This window comes from Petromyzon marinus, chromosome 12 (assembly GCF_048934315.1).
Source record: "Petromyzon marinus isolate PM22_M1 ecotype Great Lakes invasive population chromosome 12, UKy_Petmar_22M1.pri1.0, whole genome shotgun sequence".
Taxonomy (NCBI): Eukaryota; Metazoa; Chordata; class Hyperoartia; order Petromyzontiformes; family Petromyzontidae; genus Petromyzon; species Petromyzon marinus.
In genome coordinates, this window is record NC_133678.1 from 15,520,623 (window position 1) to 15,543,349 (window position 22,727).

Below are 22,727 nucleotides of genomic sequence, written 5' to 3' on the forward strand. Positions count from 1 at the left end.
CATACAGAGATCTTCATAAAAGGAGGCACCATCACAGTGATGATTCATCACCCCATTATACCTGACGCAATCATCCTGGCTCATCAACCACCGCAATGTCGTCTCGTGGCGGTCGCTCCGCATCTGGACGGGCCACACGGAGGAGGCGGCTGCCCTGCCTGCGATGCAACAACGCCACGGCCCAGTGCCGGCGGACGTGACCAGGGGCTGCGGTGGTGAAACATTAACAGGGTGGCTCGGGTTGGTTTTGCCCGGACCGCCGAGAACACAATCGTGCCGCGCGGCGCTCCCTCCTCCGCCTGTTATCATAATATTGACTCGGCGCCTGGCGTATGGGGGCCCACTTGAAGGCTCTTTGCAGAGCAGACACATGGGCAAGTGTAGCGGATTAATGGTGCTTGTACACACACACACACACGCGCGCACGCGGACGTTTATGTACGGTCACACACACGTACATCTATACTCGCACGCAAATATGTTTAAACAGCATACGCGGGCACACGCAAGTGGACGTGCGGACAGGAATACGTAGACACGCACAGAAGGAGAATCTCTCACAAACAGCAGACGAAGATATCCCCTCTCCCCGCTTGTGGCACGGATCGTTGGGGGAAACAACTGTCTGTGAGCACCTGGTCAGCCTGGCATCGTGCAAGAGGGCATGCTCCGGCCAACGCCATCGAGCTTGGCCACCTTTGTCTCCCCATTGCTGACGTTGATCACACACCGTCCCAGGTTCCCACTTCAGGTTCAATCGATCTAGGGGAGGCCCAGGACCGCTTCTGGTATTTGCCAGCAATGTCTATGTCTCTGCGTGTGCGGTGGGGAGCGGTAGTGTAGTTCTTAGGGCGCTGTGCTATGAACTCGACCACCTGAGTTCGATTCCCGCTAACGGTCAACACCAATGATGATTATCTGAGCCGGTCCTGGGCCTCCTCTAAGTCGACTCAGCCTCAAAAACGTCTTCCTGGTCCGATGTGTAAATATCACCACAAATGGAGACAAAGGCAGCCGGGCATGGTGCTGGCCCCCCACCTCATCGTGTGCCGTACCGACCCTATTTCGGTGCTACTCCCGAACAGCACTTGCCCCAACAGTCCGTGAAGGCTACACGGGGGATCTTTGTCTTTGTGCGTGCGTGTGCGCGAGTAGACGTACTCACAGCTGCGTATCAAGATCCTGGGCGACTGCTACTACTGCATCTGCGGGGTCCCCGAGTTCCGCGAGGACCACGCGGCCTGCTGCATCTACATGGGGCTCGCCATGGTCAACGCCATCTCGTGAGCACAAAGACAAAGACGCCCCGTGTAGCCCCTTAACAGACTGTCGGGCAAGTGCTGTTAGCGAGTAGCACCTACGAAGGCCAGAACGCCACACGAGGGGGTGGGTGGCCAGCACCACGCTCGGCCGCATTCATCTCCCCGGTGACGATGTTTACGCACTGCACCAGGTACTAATTTGAGGCTGAGTCGACCTAGGGGAGGCCCACCACCGGGTCAGATAATCGTCACTGGTGGCGGCCATGCACACACACAGACAAAAGTCTCCCATATAGCCTGGACCAGACTGTTGGGGAAAGTAGTATTCGCAAATGCCTATACATTATTGAAAAAAAATCTTATTTTACAAGGTAAGGCCCACTGGAACTAGATATAGCTCTTTTACAACAGCGACCTGGCTATCACACATGATAGCCCAACGAAGTGGCTTATCACATGGAAATGTATAGCAGCCAAAAACTCTGAACACACGATGTTTATTGTAAATGTTGAGGGAAAAACCGGAGCGCCCGGAGAAAAATCCACATGACCACAGGGAGACAAAAAGAGAAAGATACACGCAAACTCCAAATATACGGCAGGCGCCAGGGTCTGCATCGAACCCACGACCTCCTGTATGCCAGGCGAGGTAGTAAACATCTCCACGAGGAAAGAGAGAGACACGCAAACTCCAAATATACAGCAGGCATCAGGGTCAGGATTGCTCACGGCCAACGTCGGTAACGGATATCTGAACGGATCCTGGGCCTTCTCTATACACGTGTGTGTACACATGTACGAGTGTGTGTGCACACATGTACGAGCCTGCGTGTGTGTGCAGGTATAATACACGTGTGTGTACGAGTCTCTGTGTACAGGTATAGTACACGTGTGTGTGTGTGTGTACAGGTATAATACAAGTGTGTGTCTGCGCGTGCTGCAGCTACGTGCGCGAGAAGACCAAGACGGACGTGAACATGCGTGTGGGCATCCACACGGGCGCCGTGCTGGGCGGGGTCCTTGGACAGAAGAAGTGGCAGTTCGACGTCTGGTCCACGGACGTGACGCTGGCCAACAAGATGGAGGCCGGCGGCATCCCGGGGTCAGACTCGGGGGTCAGGGTTGGGGTCAGGATCACGATGGCATTTAGGGTCAGGGTTAGAGTCAGGAGAGCCGCGTCATAATGAGGACTTGCCATGCATCATTGTGCGCGTGTGCGTGCAGGCGCGTGCACATCTCCCAGGTGACGTTCGAGTGCCTCAAGGGCGAGTTCGAGGTGGAGCCGGGCGACGGCGGAGCGAGGAACGAGTACCTCCGCGAGAAGGGCATCGTCACCTACCTCGTGGTGCCGCCCAGCCCGCCGCCCCGCAACGGCATCAACGGCGTCGTACGTGCCACACCAAGGACACGGGTTCCCCGCGTAGCCTCCACCGCGCCGTGCCACTAGCGAGTAGCAGCGGCGCCTTTGAAGCCCGCCACGGCGCACGAGGGGGTGGGTGGGTGGGTGGGTGGCCGGCACCGGGCCCGGCCACCGTTGTCACGCCGGTGGCGATTTTTGTACATCGCACCGGGTACTAGGGGAGGCCCGGCGCCGGTTCAGATTATCGTCGCTGGTCTTGACCGTGAGCGTGAATCGAACTCGGATCGCGGGGTTCGTTGCATGGTTACAAAGACAAAGATCGCCTGTATGGCCTTGACTGTTGGTGAAAGTTCTGTTCATGTGCAGCACCTGTGAAGGTCGGCACGGGCAGTCAGGTGACGGGGCGCCGCGGTGGCGAAATGTTAACTACCTCGCTAGGCATACGGGAGGTCGTGGGTTTGATCCCAATCCTGATGCCTGTATATTTGGAGTTTGCATGTCTTTCTCCCCCGTGGTCACGTGGATTTAATTATGTCACCCTGCTGCTCTATTTAAGACTGGGAGCAGGTGGAGTGCTTCACTATTCTGGCAAATTGCCCGATGATGCTGGATGTAATTACCACCAAAACGTTGTACTCAAAAATTGTAAATGTTGTGGATTCACTCTTTAACACACCGGTGGGCTAAAGTAATGAACTATTTGTCTTTTGTCAACGTGACACATTTTTTTACTGATTGACCGTGTCGTGTGGTGGAGGGTTGCGACACATTTATAAATAACGCGCTCTAACCCAAAAACCTTTATTATGAATAATATTGGTCGTGAAAGCCTCCCACGTGCTAAACTGGATTTTTCTCCAGGTCCTCCGGTGTTTCCCTCCAGATTAGAATCAACTTAATTTATTTAGAGTAGTTTGCTGATATAAATTTCCACGTGATAAGCCAATTCATTGAGCTATCATCTGTGATAGACAGGTCGCTTCTGAATAAGAGCAACATAGCTAAGTGGGCCTTACCTGGTAAAATTAAAATAGTTTAGTTTAATAATTTATGGATGGGCGGTCAGGTACCAGTGTGTCGGGCAGTGTTGATAGGCCACTGTGTTGAGGGGCCACTGATAGGCCATTGTGTTAAGAGGCCACTGTGTTGAGAGGCCACTGTGTTGATAGGCCACTGATAGGCCACTGTGTTGAGAAGCCGCTGTGTTAAGAGGCCACTGATAGGCCACTGTGTTGAGAGGCCACTGTGTTGAGAGGCCACTGTGTTGAGAGGCCACTGATAGGCCACTGTGTTGAGAGGCCACTGTGTTGAGAGGCCACTGATAGGCCACTGTGTTGAGAGGCTGCTCTGTTGAGAGGCTGCTGTGTTGAGAGGCCGCTGTGTTGAGAGGCCACTGTGTTGAGAGGCCGCTGTGTTGAGAGGCCACTGTGTTGAGAGGCCGCTGTGTTGAGAGGCCACTGTGTTGAGAGGCCACTGATAGGCCACTGTGTTGAGAGGCCGCTGTGTTGAGAGGCCACTGTGTTGAGAGGCCGCTGTGTTGAGAGGCCGCTGTGTTGAGAGGCCGCTGTGTTGAGAGGCCACTGTGTTGAGAGGCCACTGTGTTGAGAGGCCACTGTGTTGAGAGGCCGCTGTGTTGAGAGGCCACTGTGTTGAGAGGCCACTGTGTTGAGAGGCCGCTGTGTTGAGAGGCCACTGTGTTGAGAGGCCACTATGTTGAGAAGCCACTGATAGGCCGCTGTGTTGAGAGGCCACTGATAGGCCACTGTGTTGAGAGGCCACTGTGTTGAGAGGCACTATGTTGAGAGGCCACTGAGTTGAGAGGCCACTGATAGGCCGCTGTGTTGAGAGGCCACTGAGTTGAGAGGCCACTGATAGGCCACTGTTGAGAGGCTGCTCTGTTGAGAGGCTGCTGTGTTGAGAGGCCGCTGTGTTGAGAGGCCACTGTGTTGAGAGGCCGCTTTGTTGAGAGGCCGCTGTGTTGGGAGGCCACTGATAGGCCACTGTGTTGAGAGGCCACTGAGTTGAGAGGCCACTGACAGGCCACTGTGTTGGGAGGCCACTGATAGGCCACTGTGTTTCAGAAGCTGTCGCTGACGTCGTGCGACGAGACTTCCCCCAAGCTCATCAACACCACGGAGTGGAGCGGCGCACTGCAGGCCAACCTCACACCCGAGAGGGACGAACTCGACTCGCGGGTGAGGCCGTGGGCACACACGCACGCACGCACACACGCGCGTGTGTGTGTGTGTTCTACGTGTGCGTGTGTGTGTGGGTGTGTTTTGCGTGTGTGTGGGTGTGTTCTACATGTGCGTGTGTGTGTGTGGCATAGCAGTTAGCGCACTGCGCTACGATCCCAGTGACCCGAGTTCAAATCCCGCTCACGGCCAACACCGGTGACGATTATCTTAACCGGTTCTGGTCCTCCCCTAGGTCGGCTCGGCCTCAAATGAGTACCTGCTGAGGTGTATAAACATTGCCACGAGGGAGACAAAAGCGGCCGGGCGTAGCTCTGGCCACCCACCCCCTCGTTTGCCATGCCGACCCTCATAGGTGCTCGCTAACAGCACTTGCCCCAACGGTCTGTTCTGCGTGTGCATGTGTGCATTTGTGCGTGTCTGCGTGTGTGAATGGGCACGACATGGGCTAGAGAAGAGATGGGCTAATGCAGTACAGCAGGATATGGAGCCGAGTGGACTTGACGATGACTGGTACCAGCGGTGTGAAGGAGGCTCGTGAAGGACGCTGCTGCCACTGGGCAGTTGGAGGCAGTCGCCCTCCAACAACAGCGAAGGGCAGGGCAACGACGCTCACAACAACGAGTGGAGCGTCGGGCGGCTAAAACACAGCAAGCTGGCACAGCAGGGAGCACAGGTGGTTCCTCTGCCAGCCATCTAAGTCAGTCAACCCATGTCACTTGCTGGGTCTGTCCCGTGACCTCCTGCCAGCAATGAGCTTTCGACACTTCACGTGGCCTCAAAGTGCACCTATCCTGGCACAAGCGCCATCACCGGCACTTTGTGGCGAACGGCGGCTGTTGCTGTCGTCGGGTGCGTGCGCGCGCGTTCACCGCGCGTCCGCGTCCAAGTTGTGGTTTGGGCCACCGTGCCGTGCCCGGGATGTGGGTTGTGCCGCGAGGCGGAAGCGGCCCTCCCAGTGAGATCCGGCGCTGCGGTGTCCTCCCCCACAGGTGGTGAACCCCTCCTTCCCCAACCCGCGGCGGAGGCTGCGCCTGCGCGACCTAGCGGTGCGGGTGATCGACGCGCAGCAGAACGAGCAGGAGCTCAACCGGCTCCTCAACGAGGCGCTGATCGAGCGCGAGACGGCACGAGCGTGAGTCACGGCAGCACCCCCCACCTCCTCCACCCGCACCCCCCACGCAACCCCTGGTACTCACCCCCCACGCACCCCCACTCCCCAACGGCACGCACAAACCCACATTCCCCCCCCATCCCCCTATCGATTCCACGCGATGCAAACTGTAGACCGTACAGTAACCCATAGAGACACACAGGGAGAGATGCGCAGAGACCTACAGGTTACAAAGAGACGCTCCGAGACTCGTAGAGCCACATTAAAGAAAGGCGATTGTGGCCAAGCAACCCAAATGAGGGACCGCACAGTGAGCCCACTGCAGACTGAGCCCATTTAACGGAGAAGGAGGAACAGCGGCACGACACGAACTCTCTCTCTCCCTGTGTTGAAGCCCTCTCGTCGTGGCCACCAGCACCGACAGCTGCAGACCTCCACATTGGCATCTCGCTCCTGAACCACATCGCTGCTGCCGCCATCACCACGCGTGAATGGAATGGAGTTCAATTCACAGCTGTGGGCTCGTTGTGAGAGTCTATTTTATATATTTTTCTCTATCCCAGCGGATCCCTCTTTGCCAACGAGAGTTGAGTTTTCACGCGACGTTGTCAGAGGGGACTCGGCGAATGCGTGCCCTGCGAGCGTTTTATTCGTCCCTTGTGCATCTACAGTGAGGGAAAAAAGTATTTGATCCCCTGCTGATTTTGTACGTTTGCCCACTGACAAAGAAATGATCAGTCTATAATTTTAATGGTAGGTTTATTAGAACAGTGAGAGACAGAATAACAACAGAAAAATCCAGAAAAACGCATGTCAAAAATGTTATAAATTGATTTGCATTTTAATGAGGGAAATAAGTATTTGACCCCCTCTCAATCAGAAAGATTTCTGGCTCCCAGATGTCTTTTATACAGGTAACGAGCTGAGATTAGGAGCACACTTTTAAAAAGAGTGCTCCTAATCTCAGCTTGTTACCTGTATAAAAGACACCTGTCCACCGAAACAATCAATCAATCAGATTCAAAACTCTCCACCATGCCCAAGACCAAAGAGCTCTCCAAGGATGTCAGAGACAAGATTGTAGACCTACACAAGGCTGGAATGGGCTACAAGACCATTGCCAAGCAGTTTGGTGAGAAGGTGAAAACAGTTGGTGCGATTATTCGCAAATGTAAGAAACACAAAAGAACTGTCAGTCTCCCTCGGCCTGGGGCTCCATGCAAGATCTCACCTCGTGGAGTTGCAATGATCATGAGAACGGTGAGGAATCAGCCTAGAACTACACGGGAGGATCTTCTCAATGATCTCAAGGCAGCTGGGACCATAGTCACCAAGAAAACAATTGGTAACACACTACGCCGTGAAGGACTGAAATCCTGCAGCACCTGCAAGGTCCCCCTGCTCAAGAAAGCACATATATATGCCCGTCTGAAGTTTGCCAATGAACATCTGAACGATTCAGAGGACAACTGGGTGAAATTGAGGTCAGATGAGACCAAAATGGAGCTCTTTGGCATCAACTCAACTCGCCGTGTTTGGAGGAGGAATGCTGCCTATGACCCCAAGAACACCATCCCCACTGTCAAATATGGAGGTGGAAACATTATGCTTTGTGGGTGTTTTTCTGCTAAGGGGACAGGACAACTTCACCGCATCAAAGGGACGATGGACGGGGCCATGTACCATCAAATCTTGGGTGAGAACCTCCTTCCCTCAGCCAGGACATTGAAAATGGGTCGTGGATGGGTATTCCAGCATGACAATGACCCAAAACACACGGCCAAGGCAACAAAGGAGTGGCTCAAGAAGAAGCATATTAAGGTCCTGGAGTGGCCTAGCCAGTCTCCAGACCTTAATCCCATAGAAAATCTGTGGAGGGAGCTGAAGGTTCGAGTTGCCAAACGTCAGCCTCGAAACTTTAATGACTTGGAGAAGATCTGCAAAGAGGAGTAGGACAAAATCCCTCCTGAGATGTGTGCAAACCTGGTGGCCAACTACAAGAAACGTCTGACCTCTGTGATTGCCAACAAGGGTTTTGCCACCAAGTACTAAGTGATGTTTTGCAGAGGGGTCAAATACTTATTTCCCTCATTAAAATGCAAATCAATTTATAACATTTTTGACATGCGTTTTTCTGGATTTTGTTGTTGTTATTCTGTCTCTCACTGCTCAATTAAACCTACCATTAAAATTATAGACTTATCATTTCTTTGTCAGTGGGCAAACGTACAAAATCAGCATGGGATCAAATACTTTTTTCCCTCACTGTACGCCAGCGGTTCTTCACCTTTACTGCAGCCTTTGCAGCCCTATGGTACTTAATCGTTAAGTGATGGATCGTGTTAGCAAATAAATAGTGTTCGATGTAGTTGTACTTACGTGGCCCATGCTTAATTCGTGTTTTCGATTATTTACCTTTCAAAAACATCTGACCGTGTCTCGTAAACCCCGCTGAAAGGGCATCTCGCAACCCCAGGGGAAGTCATTGCGTCATGCACCCCAGGTGAAGAAGAGCCACTACTCTACGCTGTGGCCATGCCGCCCAGTCGAGAGCTCTGCACGAACAACGCTCGGCAGGCGCCGCCCCTTCCTGCAGCGAGCGCCGGAGCGAGAACGGTCGCAGACGTAATTACAGACGTGGCTCTTGGCACGGAGATCGCGTCTAGGCTGTTTGGCGTTATCGCTTTTTCATATTATTATATTACAATAGAAATACTGTACGTGTTATGGTGTATTATTATACCGTCACATGAAAAACTAACGGGCAGTGAAAGTTGCCGAGTCTGAGGAATTGGCCCCAAGGTTTCGGCAGTAACCGCAAGGTGAATCGCAAGGCCACTGTCTCTCCACAGGGTGATAACAACGCACACACGCACGCACGGACGTAAATACGTATGCACACACGCACGCACATACGCACGCGCATAAACACGCACGCACACATGCACAGAAGAACGCACGCACACACATATGCACATAAAGACGCACACACGTACACACATAAGCACACATGCATGCACATAAGCACACACGCACGCACATTAAACACGCACACACGCACATAAACACGCACGCACATAAACATGCACACACGCACATAAACACACACGCACAGAAACACGCACGCACATAAACACGCACACACGCACATAAACACACACACGCACATAAACACACACACACGCACATAAACACGCACGCACAGAAACACACACGCACAGAAACACGCACGCACAGAAACACGCACGCACATAAACACGCACGCACAGAAACACGCACGCACATAAACACGCACGCACAGAAACACGCACGCACATAAACAAGCATGCACATAAATACGCACGCACATAAACACACAGAAACACGCACACACGTAAATACGCACGCAATAACAACATAAATACGCACGCACACACATAAACAAGCATGCACACAAGCCCGAACAGATTCACATGTACACACACACAGGCACGGCAACGCGCACACGCACGCACAGCGCAAGTCGCAACTCAACAGCCGCGCATGTCCACGGTCGCTAACACGTCAGCGTGCATGATGCAGTGGCGGAAACTCCACATTACTATAGCGAGGCCCAGTGGATCCGCTGAAGCATGACGAGTCCTGGATCTCAACGCCGTCGCGAGTCGGCCAGACACCTAGCCATGTACACACACTATCATTTTGAGTGTGTGTGTACACGGTGTGTGTGTGTGTACACGGTGTGTGTGTACACAGTGTGTGTGTACACAATGTGTGTGTGTACACAATGTGTGTGTGTACACGATGTGTGTGTGTGTACAGGGTGTGTACACGGTGTTTGTGTGTACAAGGTGTGTGTGTGTGTGTGTACAGGGTACATGTGCGTCCATGTTGTGTGTGTGTACACGGTGTGTGTGTGTACACGGTGTGTGTGTACACGGTGTGTGTGTACATGGTATGCGTGTGTACACTGTGTGTGTGTACACGGTGTGTGTGTGTACACGGTGTGTGTGTGTACACGGTGTGTGCGCACACGGTGTGTGTGTGTACAGGTTGCATGTGCGTACATGGTATGTGTGTGTACACGGTGTGTGTGTGTGTGTACACGGTGTGTGTGTACACGGTGTGTGTGTACACGGTGTGTGTGTACACGGCATGCGTGTGTACACTGTGTGTGTGTGTGTACACTGTGTGTGTGTGTGTGTGTACACTGTGTGTGTGTGTGTACACGGTGTGTGTGTGTGTACACGGTGTGTGTGTGTGTGTGTGTGCACACTGTGTGTGTGTGCACACTCTGTGTGTGTGCACACGGTGTGTGTGCGTGCACACGGTGTGTGTGCGTGCACATGGTGTGTGTGTGTGTGTGCGTGCACACGGTGTGTGTGTGTGTGTGCGTGCACACGGTGTGTGTGTGTGTGCGTGCACACGGTGTGTGTGTGTGTGCGTGCACACGGTGTGTGTGTGTGTGCGTGCACACGGTGTGTGTGTGTGTGCGTGCACACGGTGTGTGTGTGTGTGTGCGTGCACACGGTGTGTGTTGTGACGTTGCACGCGAGCCGGTGGCGCGTGCCAAGCAGTTGGACAACGCCACGACGACCGTCGCCGGGCGGCTACCGGACGTCGACCGCCCCGTTACGTGCGGCGGCATAGGCGACGCACCGCGGGCGCAGCCTGCCCGTCGAGTTGCCGAGCGCTCCGTTACCGGGCAAGCCGACAAACGAGGGTTCATCCAAATAGGGCTGCCCCCAACTAGCGCCCCACGGGATCACCCCCACGACCTCTGTAATCCGCTGGCCTGCAGCGATTCTCGGACGAGACGGAGTCGCCGTCGCGCCAGGAGCCGGCTCGCGCAGCTCCCGGGGGGGGGGGGGGGCGGGGGGGGGGGCGTGCGGAGCGGAACGTCGGACGTCGGCGACCCGAGTTCGATTCCCGCTCGTGGGCCAACGCCGGTGATGGCGATTATCCGAACCCGTCCTGGGCCTCCCCTAGGTCGACTCGGCTTCAAATTAATTCTCGGTACGCTGGGTAGAAAACAACGCCATCGGGCAGACAGGTGGCCGGGCGCGGTGCCGTCCATCGCCCACCCCCTCGTGGGCCACGCCGGCCGTCGGAGGCGCCGCGCTCGCCGGCTACGCTCGCCCCCCCAGACGGTCCGTTAAGGCCTCGCCGCGGGCGCCTTCTGTTTTCTGCGCGTGGCTGTCCAGGCTGAAGGGCAAGTACACAAACCGCGTGTCAATGCGCTTCGTGGACCCCGCGCTCGAGACGCGCTTCTCCGTCGAGAAGGAGAAGCAAAGCGGCGCCGCCATCAGCTGCTCGTGCGTCGTGCTGCTCTTCTCCTTCATCGTCGAGCTCTGCCTTGACCCACGGTGCGCGCTGCCCACACCACGCACCACGCGGGTACCACGATGACGACGATGATGACGCAGATGATGATGATCACGCTGATGGTGACGCTGCTGATGAAGCTGCTGATAAAGCTGTTGATGGAGCTGCTGGTGACATTACTGATGACGCTGCTGGCGACGCTCAGACGCAAATGATGATGGAAGGACGATGAGATGCTAACCAAGGGTTAATTGCTCGACGGCCGTTCGCCGATTCGCTTGGAGACCGGAGTGCCCGTGACTCGTAGTATACTGGATGTGGAGTTAAGATATTTTCAATTTTACAGACAAACCCCAGGTGAAATCGCCTCCCACCGCGTCCCCCACCCCCCATAGCGTCTCCCCCCCCCCCACAGCGTCCCCCGACCCACCCCGTCCCCGGCCCCCCACCGCATCCCAGTGCCGTGTTGCTGCCATTTGTTTTTGTTCTAGGTTTGTTTTTTTGTTTGTCTCCAGCCACTTTGATGTGCCCCTGTTGCTGCGGCTGTGAGCGCCACGCGTCCCTTTGATCCCCCAGATCCCGCTCTTCTATGGGATCTCCCCACACATCGCACGCACACACGCATCACACGCACGCATGCATCACACGCACGCATGCATCACACGCACGCATCACACGCACGCATCACACGTACGCTCATGCGCTCATACACTCGTCAAACACATACTCTCTCGTATAACACAAATACACTTATGCTCACACAACACACGCATCACACACACACACGCTCACACAACACACGCATCACACACACGCGTGTCACACACAACAACAACTGCCATTCGCCACTAAGTGGCGGTGACATCACCACAGCGCTTGTGCCAGGCTATGTGCAAGTTAAGGCCACGTGAAGTGTCGAATGCCCGCTGGCAGGAGATCACGGGGCAGACCCAGGTGGCATGGGTCGACTAACTGAGATGACTGACTGATGCACCACCTGTGCACCTGACTGCCAACTTTCTGTGTTTTAGCCGCCCGGCACTGCACTTGTTGTGAGCGTCGCTCCTCTGCCCTCCGTTGTTGTTGGAGGGCGACTGCCTCCGACTGCCTAGTAGTGTCCTTCATGAGCCTCCTCCACAGAGGCCGATCTTGACACCGCTGGTACCAGCCATTGGCAAGCCCACTCAGCTCCACATCCTCTTGAACCACATCACTCCATCTCTTCTCTAGCCCATGCCGCGCCCATTTAGCCCCCTCTATATGGCCGAACAAAAGCTGTTTAGACATGTGGTGCCTGAGCATGCGGGCTACATTACCCACCCAACGCAGCCTTGCCTGGCAGAGGAGCATACTGATGGGACTTTGTTCAGATCTTTCAAGGATTTCTCAAGCGTAGAGAAGGGAGGGCATGACCGTGGCCAAGAAGACCCGAAGCTTCGTATGGAGCAACAGACCAGGCAGCTTCCACGCAGTGTTATGTAGCCAATTAAAAGATAATGCCGTTCAACTGATTTGTAGTGAGACCTCTGCTGTCAAACCGGAGCTGGTCATTAGCACACTGTCCAGGTATGGAAAACTCTACACTCTCTCCACAACTGCCCCATCACAAATTGGGAGTTTTGGGGGTGGAGTGTATGATGGTACAAAATACCCAGCCAGGTGCTTAGTTTTGGTGGGGCTGATGGTAAGGCTCTTAGTGGCATCCTCCAAGTTCAGCAGCAGCGCCTCCAACTCCTCCTTGAGCAATAGGGAGCCATCCCTTGACCGCATCCGGGCATCGATCAGCCTCCCATTGTATCTTTACCAAATGGAATCGAAGGCTTCACTAACTACGTGGTCGAAATATATGTTAAATAATGTGGTAGCCAGAGGACATCCCTGTCACACCCCAAAGTGAACAGGAAATGGCTCCGACTCTCGGCCCCATAGTTTTACCCGGGCCCACTCACCATCATGAAGGTCCTTAATGATTGTGAGCAGAGAGTCAGGGACTCCAAAAGCACGAAGAACAACCCAGAGCCCAGGCCTACTGATGTATCATAGGACTTGACCAGGTCAATAAAGCAGAGATGTAGGTCTTGTTGAAATTCCCTACACCTCTGCTGTAGCAGATAGACAGACACACAGACAGAAAATATGGCATCTGTGCAGAACCACCCTTTCCTGAAACCGCATTGGGGCTCCGCAAGCCTCTCCTCAGTGTGCCTGGCAAGGCGATGTTGAATAATCCTTGCCAGGACCTTTTCCGGCACACTGAGGAGATGCCCCTGTAGTTGTTACAGTCTGTGCGGTCCCCCTTCTTAAAGAGGGGGACCACCAGGGCATCCTTCCAATCCTGTGGAACCCGTCCAGTGGTCCAGACTTGTTATGATGTCATGTAGGGCAGTCTGTGCACAAACGCCACCCTCCCTCAGCATTTCGCTTGGGAGATCATCTCTGCTCGGTGCCTTACCTGGTCTCAGGCTCTGGATCGCCTTCAGTACTTCCTCAACAGATGGCACCTCAGCCAGCCACTCACAGGGGGTGACTTCTTCCAATATTTGAGGCACCCCAGCCTCAGCAGGGTCATCCCCACTTTGCCCCATGATGTTTTCCAGGCTGAGGGATTTCCCCACCTCTAAGACCTCACAGAAATGCTCATTAAATCTTCCTTTGTGATAGAGTTAAAGAGTGATTTGTGATTGTGAACCACTAAGGCAGGCTCCATCTCCTCAGCAACCCACAACCATCACCCATCCTTGCAGTGTCTCACGGCTGTCTGAATCTCTGAGTGAAGGCTGCGGTAAGCCTCTTCATTCTCTGATGCAAATTGCTGTAGACGGTAAGAGTGGGCCTGTCGCTTTTTCTCGGCCAGCCTGAACACCTCCTCTGTCAGCCAAGGTCGCTGGAGAAGTTTTAGCCTTGTACCCAAAGCAGCCATTGCAGCTGCATGAGCCACAGTCCTAATCCTTGCCCATTTCTCCTCAGCATCAGGAGGTGTGGGGGATGATGCCAACCCCAGCTACAAGCGATGATGAAACTATCGTTTGCAACTTTCATCAGCTAGCTGAAACCAGGCCACTGTGGGTATGGATGAGTTCCTGGGTGTATACCCACCACCGGAGTGAAAGAATGGCAGGCGCATGGCAAGCCGATGGTCAGTGGGCAGATCAGCTCCACAGTAGTTCCTGGTGTCAAGGAAATGGGCCAGCATCGGCTGTTTTGTAACTACATAGTCCAGCAGATGTTCTTGCTTGGAACCGGCGTTCATCCATGATGTTGTGTGGATGCACGCTGATGCCTGAACAGCGTGTTGGTAACTGCAAACCCTTGGGCTACACAAAAGTCCTACCGTTGTTATTGAGCTGATCTGGCCCATGCCTTCCAATCACTCCAGATCAGGTGCCAGCATGATGATGAACTCGGGCATTAAAGTCACCCAACATGATGACTCTATCCCGAGGGCTACTTCAGCTATCACCTGTAACAGGAGGTCATCGAAGGAATCTGACTCATTGGCCTTGCCTGTATCTCTCCACTGATGTTCATCTTCGGTGGGGGCATAAGTTACCACGAGCACCACTCCTCGCCTCTGGTTAATGGGAAATCAAGCACAAAGTAGCCTGGGGCTTACAGCTTCCCACGCCTCACTGCCACGCTCCCACGCCACCTTCATTATTTTGTACAGAAGAAGAACCACTCCCTGTTGTTTGGCAGTCTCCTGCCCCGAGTAGAGGACTGTCCACTCCTCATGGTGGCAGGAGCCAGAGTCGGTCCATCGGGACCTTCTAAATACCGCAGAGATCCAGGCGGTACCGGTCCAGCTCCCGACAGAGGAGTGGCAGCCTCTCCTCTGCAGTGAGCATTCAAACATTCCATATGGCCACCCATAGTGTTTTTTTGCTGTTTCTGGAGGAACCCCGAGGGTAAGGATTCTCCTGGCTCCGCCAAATGGGGTTTGGCCAGGAGATGACAAAGACACCTGTCCCCCTGGGGCCTCCAGCACAAGCTTAGCTGGATATTCTTTTTCGTGGTTTTGTGGTAATTAATTGAAGGTGGAGGGTTCACCAGCCTCTATCACCCATCCAGAGCCCCCTTTGGCCGCTGTGGTGGCTACAAACGCCATGAGGGGAATGGCCAATCGAAATTGACTCTCCTCCCATGGCACTGCTCACCACAGCCTTGCCGTCCGGCACCAACGAGGAGGAAGGGGGTTGTTTTGCCGCTCACAGAAAACACGCGCACACACATGCATCACTCACACGGATCACACACACGGGTCACACAACGCACGCGTCACGCAACGCACGCGTAATGAAACACACGTGACACAAAACACGTGTCACACAACACGTGTCACACAACACGCGTCACACACATCACAGAACACACGCGTTACACAACACACGCGTCACACAGGTGTCACACACACGCGTCACATACACGCATCGCATACACGTATCACACACGCATCAACTCACGCACTACAAACACGCACTGTCACGTGCGAATACACATTCACTCTCATATGACACACACACACGGTCAGGCTTTACGCACACACACACGTGCCCGCATCTGCACTTACATCAACAACGGCCCGCGCCATTTGACACTAAGTGGCGGTGACATCACCACGGCGCTTGTTCCAGGCTAGGTGCACTTTGAGGCCATGTGAAGTGTGGAAGGCTCACTGGCAGAAAGTCACAGGACAGACCCAGCTGCCATGGGTTGACTGACTGAGATGGCTGGCAGAGAACCACCTGTGCTCCCTGCTGTGCCAGCTTGCTGTGTTTTACTCGCCCGACACTCCACTCGTTTATGTGAGCATCGCTTCTCTGCCCTCTGTTGTTGGAGGGTGACTGCCTCCAACTGCCCAGTGGCAGCAGCGTCCTTCATGAGCTTCCTCCACAGAGGCTGATCTTAACACCGCTGGTGCCAGTCATCAGCAAGTCCACTCTTTACTGCGACTATTTTTTATTTTACCAGGTGAAATAAAAAATAGCTCAACGAAGTGGCTTATCACGTGGAAATTTATAGCAGTAGCCAAATACTCTAAACGCGTGATGTTGATTCTAAATGTGGAGTGAAAAACCGGACAACCGGGAGAAAAATCTACACACAAACTCCAAATATACAGCAGGCTTAAGGGTAGGCAGCGACCTCCTGTATACCCGGCAAGGTAGTTAACATCTCGCCACAATGGTGCCCCAACTGATATCGCTCACAGATGGTGGCTACTTCCTCTAATATTTGTGGCGCAGAAGCCCCAGCAGAGTCAACCCCTTGCATGGAACATGCAGAGACACACACACACACGCTCGCTCGGGTCATGTGACTAGCACCACATCTGTTCGCCTTTGTTTCCCCAATACCTATGTATAAACACCACGCCATGTACTCGTTTGAAGCTGAGTCGACCTAGGAGAGGCCCATGACCGGTTCAGATAGTCATCACTGGTGTTGGCCGTGAGCAGGAATCGAACTCGGGTCGTTGGGTTTATAGCGCAGCGCGCTGACCGCTACACTGCCATATACATGTGTGTGTGCTTGTGTATGTGTACATGCAGCAGCGTCTCCAACTCCTCCTCTGACTGAGCAGCTATTACCAAATCATCAGCATACATAACGTGGTTGAGCAATAGGGAGCCATCCCTTGACCGCTGCTGAGACTGGAGCGTGCCACTAAGAGGTGGGGCCTTACCATCAGCCCCACCAAAACTAAGCACCTGCCTGGGTATTTTGTACCATCGGACACTCCACCCCCACAACTCCCAATCGGTGATGGGGCAGTTGTGGAGAGAGTGGAGAGTTTCCCATACCTGGGCAGTGTGCTTATGACTGGCTCCAGTTTAACAGCAGAGGTCTCACTCCGAATCAGTCGAGCGGCAATATCTTTTCATCGGTTGCGTAACGCTGTGTGGAAGCTACCTGGTCTGTCGCTCCGCACTAAGCTTCAGGTCTTCTCGGCCACGGTCATTCCCTCCCTTCTCTACGCTTGTGAAACGTGGACCCCCTTAATGGAACATCTTCGCCGGTTAGAAACATTTAGGCTGGCCTGCCTACGATCCATCCTGGGTTTAACCAGACTGGATTGTGTGAGGAGCTCACAAATCCTTGAAAGATCTGGGCAGGGTCCCATCGGTGAGCTCCTCCGGCAGGCAAGGCTGCGATGGCTGGGTCATGTAGCCCGCATGCCCAGCCACCGCATGCCGAAACAGCTTTTGTTTGGCTGGATTGAGGGGGCTAAGCGGGCGCGGCACGGGCTAGAGAAGAGATGGAGTGATGTGGTACAGGAGGACGTGGAGCTGAGTGGACTTGCCGATGACTGGTACCAGCGGTGTCAAGATCGGCCTCTGTGGAGGAGGCTCGTGAAGGATGCTGCTGGGCAGTTGGAGGCAGTCGCCCTCCAACAACAACGGAGGGCGGAGGAGCGACGCTCACAACAACGAGCGGAGCGCCGGGTGGCTAAAGCACAGCAGGTTGGCACAGTAGGGGGCACAGGTGGTGCATCAGCCAGTCATCTCAGTCAGTCGACCCGTGGCACCTGGGTCTGCCCAGTGACCTCCTGCCAGCGGGCGTTCGACACTTCACGTGGCCTCACGGTGCACATAGCCTGGCACAAGCGTCGTGGTGACGTCACCGCCACTTAGTGGCGAATGGCGGTTGTTGTTGTGTACATGCGTGTGTATATCTATGCGTGTATGCTTATGCGTGTGTATGCGTCCGTGCGTATGCATCCGTGCGTGTGTGTGCGTATGTCTGTGCGTGTCTGTGCGTGCGTGCGTCTGTGCGTGCGTGTGCACGTGTGTGTGTGTGTGGTACAGGTTGCCCGCTAACTTCATCACCTTTGTGGCTGGAGTCGTGATGCTCATCGTCCTCACCGTCTGCTGCCTCGCTGCCATCTTTCCTCGGGTAAACATCTCCCTGTGGCATCCGGCAGCACCGCCAACGCCTCTCGCAGGGAGTGGCGGGTGGGTAGGTGAGTGGTGGGTGGGCAAGTGAGTAACAGGCAGGTGATGAACAGGGAAGTTGTTGGTATGGTACTCGTCTTGCTACCTCGTCACTGGAGGGGCTGCGCCTGTGGGTGCGGCGAGGGCCTCGTTCCGGGTCGGGGCCTAGGGCAGGCTTGGGCCGTCGACCCGGAGCAGAAGGCAGCAGCAGCGGCAACGGCCTTGCGCATCCTAACCATGAGACTTTTTGCCACTTGACGATTAATCGTTCATGATTTTCCTCAACAGTGAACATCGCTTGTGAATATCTATATTGCCCTCTGCGGTAAAAAGTTCACAAATATGGAGGTGTTCACTGAAGGCTTGGGGTGTGCGAGTGGAGGTGGTGATGGTGATATTGATGGTGTTGATGTTGATGGTGGTGGTACTGGGCAGAGCTGATCTCCCAAGCGAAATGCTGAGGGAGGGTGGCGTTTGTGCACAGACTGCCCTACATGACATCATACTAACAATCTGGACCACTGTACGGGTTCTAAAGGATTGGAAGGATGCCCTGGTGGTCCCCCTCTTTAAGAAGGGGGATTGCACAGACTGTAACAACTACAGGGGCATATCCCTTGCCAGGCACGCTGAGGAGAGGCTTGCAGAGCCCCAATGTGGTTTCAGGAAAGGGCGGTCCTACACAGATGCCATATTTTCTGTCTATCCGCTACAGCAGAGATGTAGGGAATTCAAACAAGATCTACATCTCTGCTTTATTGAACTGGTCAAGGCCTATGATACCATCAGTAGGCCTGACCTCTGGGTCTTCGTTCTTTCGGAGTCCCTGACTCTCTGCTCATGATCATTAAGGACCTTCCTGATGGCCCGGGTAAAACTACGTGGCCGGGAGTCAGAGCCATTGCCTGTACACCTTGGGGTGCGACAGGGATGTCCTCTGGCTCCCACATTATTTAACATTACCACCACGTAATTCGTGAAGCCTTCGATGGCTGTACCAAAGTAATTTCCATCTGGTACAGATACAATGGGAGGCTGATCGATGCCTGGGTGCGGTCAAGGTATGGCTCCCTATTGGTCAAGCATGTTATGTATGCTGACGACCTGGTAATTGCTGCTCACTCAGAGGAGGAGTTGGAGGTGCTGCTACTGAACCTGGAGCATGCCACTAAGAGGTGGGGCCTTTCCATCAGCCCCACCAAAACTAAGCACCTACCTGGGTATTTTGTACCATCACACACTCCACCCCCCAAACTCCCAATTGGTGATGGGGCAGTTGTGGAAAGAGTGGAGAGTTTCCCATACCTTGGCAATGTGCTCATGACCGGCTCCAGTTTTACAGCAGAGGTCTCACTCCGAATCCCTCGAGCGCAAATATCTTTTCATCAGTTGCGTAACGCTGTGTGGAAGCTACCTGGTATGTCACTCCGCACGAAGCTTCAGGTCTTCTCGTGCCCTCCCTTCTCTACGCTTGCGAAACGTGGACTCCTCTAATGGAACATCTTTGCCGGTTAGAAACATTTAGGCTAGCCTGCCTACGATCCATCCTGGGTTTAACCAGGCTGGATTGTGTGAGGAGCTCACAAATCCTTGAAACATCTGGACAAAGTCCCATCGGTGAGTTCCTCCGGCTGGCAAGGCTATGTTGGCTGGGTCATGCCCAGCCATCGCATGCCCAGCCACCGCATGCCCAGCCACCGCATGCCCAGCCACCGCATGCCCAGCCACCGCATGCCTAAACAGCTTTTGTTCGGCCGGTTAAAGGGGGCTAAAGGGGCACGGCACGGGCTAGAGAAGAGATGGAGTGATGTGATACAGGAGGATGTGGAGCTAAGTGGACTTGCCGATGACTGGTACCAGCAGTGTCAAGATTGACCTCTTTGGAGGAGGCTCGTGAAGGATGCGACTGGGCAGTTGGAGGCAGCCGCCCTCCAACAACAACGGAGGGCAGAGGAGCGACACTCACAACAACGAGTGGAGCGCCGGGTAGCTCACAGCAAGTTGGGCACAGGGGATGCATCGGGCACTCATCTCGACACTTCACGTGGCCTCAACGTGCACATAGCCTGGCACAAGCACCGTGGGGACATCACTGCCACTTCATGGTGAATGTCGGTTGTTGTTGGTGGTGATGTTGATGGTGTTAGTGGTGATCATGGTGGTGATGGTGGTGATGATGGTGTTGATGGTGGTGATGGTAATGATGGTGGTGGTGCTGTTCATGTTGTTCATGTTGTTGTTGATGGTGGTGCTGTAGGCATACCCCACCAGGCTGGTGATGTTGATGTTGATGATGTTGGAGGCGTACCCTGCCAGGCTGGTGATGTTGTTGATGTTGTTGATTGTGATGATGGTGATGATGGTGATGATGTTGATGTTGTTGATGATGATAACGATGGTCATGATGATGTTGATGATGATGATGTTGTTGATGTTGATGATAATGATGGTGATGATGATGATGTTGCTGATGATGTTGTTGATGTTGATGATGATGATGGTGATGTTGTTGATGTTATTGATGATGATGGTAATGATGGTGCTGTAGGCGTACCCTGCCAGGCTCGTGTTGTTGTTGATGTTGTTGATGATGTTGATGATGATGGTGATGTTGATGTTATTGATGATGATGATGATGGTGCTGTAGGCGTACCCTGCCAGGCTGGTGATGTTGTTGATGTTATTGATGATGATGGTGATGATGGTGCTGTTGTTGATGTTGCTGATGACGATGGTGATGTTGATGTTATTGATGGTGATGATGGTGCTGTAGGCGTACCCTGCCAGGCTGGTGATGTTGTTGATGTTATTGATGATGATGGTGATGATGGTGCTGTTGTTGATGTTGCTGATGACGATGGTGATGTTGATGTTATTGATGGTGATGATGGTGCTGTAGGCGTACCCTGCCAGGCTGGTGATGTTGTTGATGTTGTTGATGATGATGGTGATGTTGTTGATGTTATTGATTATGATGGTGTTGTTGATGTTATTGATGATGATGGTGATGATGGTGCTGTAGGCGTACCCTGCCAGGCTGGTTCGCTTCTCGGCGTGGCTCGACCGCACGCGCTGGGCACGCAACAGCTGGGCCATGGCAGCCATCGTGGTTCTTGTGGTGGCCGACGTCATCGACATCGTGAGCAGCATCACCATTACCGCCATCGCCAACATCACCATCGCCGCCATCGCCAACATCACCGCCAACGCCAACATCACCATCGCCAACATCACTACATCACCATCCTCGCTATTGCTAACATCACCACTATTGCCATCGTCAACATCACTGCATCACCGCCATCGCCAACATCACTACATCGCCATCACCACTATCACCACCATCAATACATTACAATCACCGCCATCACGAATATCACTAATATCACCATCTCCACTAAATCGCCCATCACCGCCATCACAGCCATCATCACCATCGCCAGCATCACCACCATTACCACCACCAACATCACCAAAATCACCACCATCAAGATCACCATCAACAACATCACCATCACCACCATCACTACATCACCAACATCATCACCACCATCACTGCATCACCACCATCACTTTATCACCACCATCACTACTTCGCCAATACCAACATCACCACCATAAACAACATCACCACCGCCATTGACAACATCATCACTATAGCCAACATCACCATCATCGCTGCATCACCACCATCACCAACATCACCACCATCCATATTACCACCATCACGACATCCACATCACCACCATCACTACATCACCACCATTAATATCCCTATTAATATCATTATTATCATCAAACACCGTCTTCACCATCAACATCACTATCCCCTTCAATAGTACCATCAACATCATCAACATTCACTGGGTCCCCATGTACCAGTCTCCCTGTGTCTCAGTGTCCCCATGTCCCCCCGACACTGGTCTCACCGTGTCCCTGTTTCCGAGTCTCCCCGTGTCTCAGTGTCCGAGTCTCCCCGTGTCTCAGTGTCCCCGTGTCTTGGTGTCCGAGTGACCCGTGTCTCGGTGTCCCCGTGTATCCATGTTTTGATGTCCACGTGTCTCCGTGTCTTGGTGTCCCCATGTCTCGGTGTCCCCGTGTCTCGGTGTCCGAGTTACCCGTGTCTCGGTGTCCGAGTGACCCGTGTCTTGGTATCCGAGTGACCTGTGTCTCAGTGTTCCCGTGTCCCCCTAACGCTGGTATCCCCATGTCTGAGTGTCCCCGTGTCTGAGTGTCCCCATCTACCCCTAACGCTGGTGTCCCCATGTCTGAGTGTCCCCGTGTCCCCCTGACGCTGATGTCCCCGTGTCCGAGTGTCCGAGTATCCCTGTGTCTGAGTGTCTCCAAGTCTCAGTGTGTGTTTCTGTGTCCACAGCTGAGCTGCTATGGGGGTCAGGCACTGCTGCCCCAGATGCTGGGCTGCCTGCGCTACCCCAAGTACTACTCGTTCATCGCAGTGCTTGCACTCATGGCCACCAGCATGCTCGTGCAGGTACCGCCACGAACCGTCGCCGCTCACTCACTCACTCACCCACTCACCCACCCGCTTAACCACTCAAC

General features: G+C 53.8%; 1 protein-coding gene across 3 annotated transcripts in view; it reads left to right on the plus strand.

Moving 5' to 3' along the window:
- The window catches only part of ADCY3 (adenylate cyclase 3), a 120,493-nt gene that overhangs the window by 80,396 nt on the left and 17,370 nt on the right, over positions 1-22,727 (plus strand). For 2 of the 3 annotated variants that reach the window (XM_076066673.1, XM_076066674.1), the window contains exons 7-15: positions 1,156-1,283; positions 2,206-2,364; positions 2,487-2,649; positions 4,704-4,817; positions 5,810-5,952; positions 11,115-11,276; positions 18,042-18,129; positions 21,190-21,306; positions 22,543-22,659. In XM_076066673.1, coding sequence (XP_075922788.1) covers positions 1,156-1,283; positions 2,206-2,364; positions 2,487-2,649; positions 4,704-4,817; positions 5,810-5,952; positions 11,115-11,276; positions 18,042-18,129; positions 21,190-21,306; positions 22,543-22,659 — 1,191 coding nt within the window. The remainder of the gene's footprint in view (positions 1-1,155; positions 1,284-2,205; positions 2,365-2,486; positions 2,650-4,703; positions 4,818-5,809; positions 5,953-11,114; positions 11,277-18,041; positions 18,130-21,189; positions 21,307-22,542; positions 22,660-22,727) is intronic. The other variant, XM_076066675.1, reaches the window with a different exon arrangement.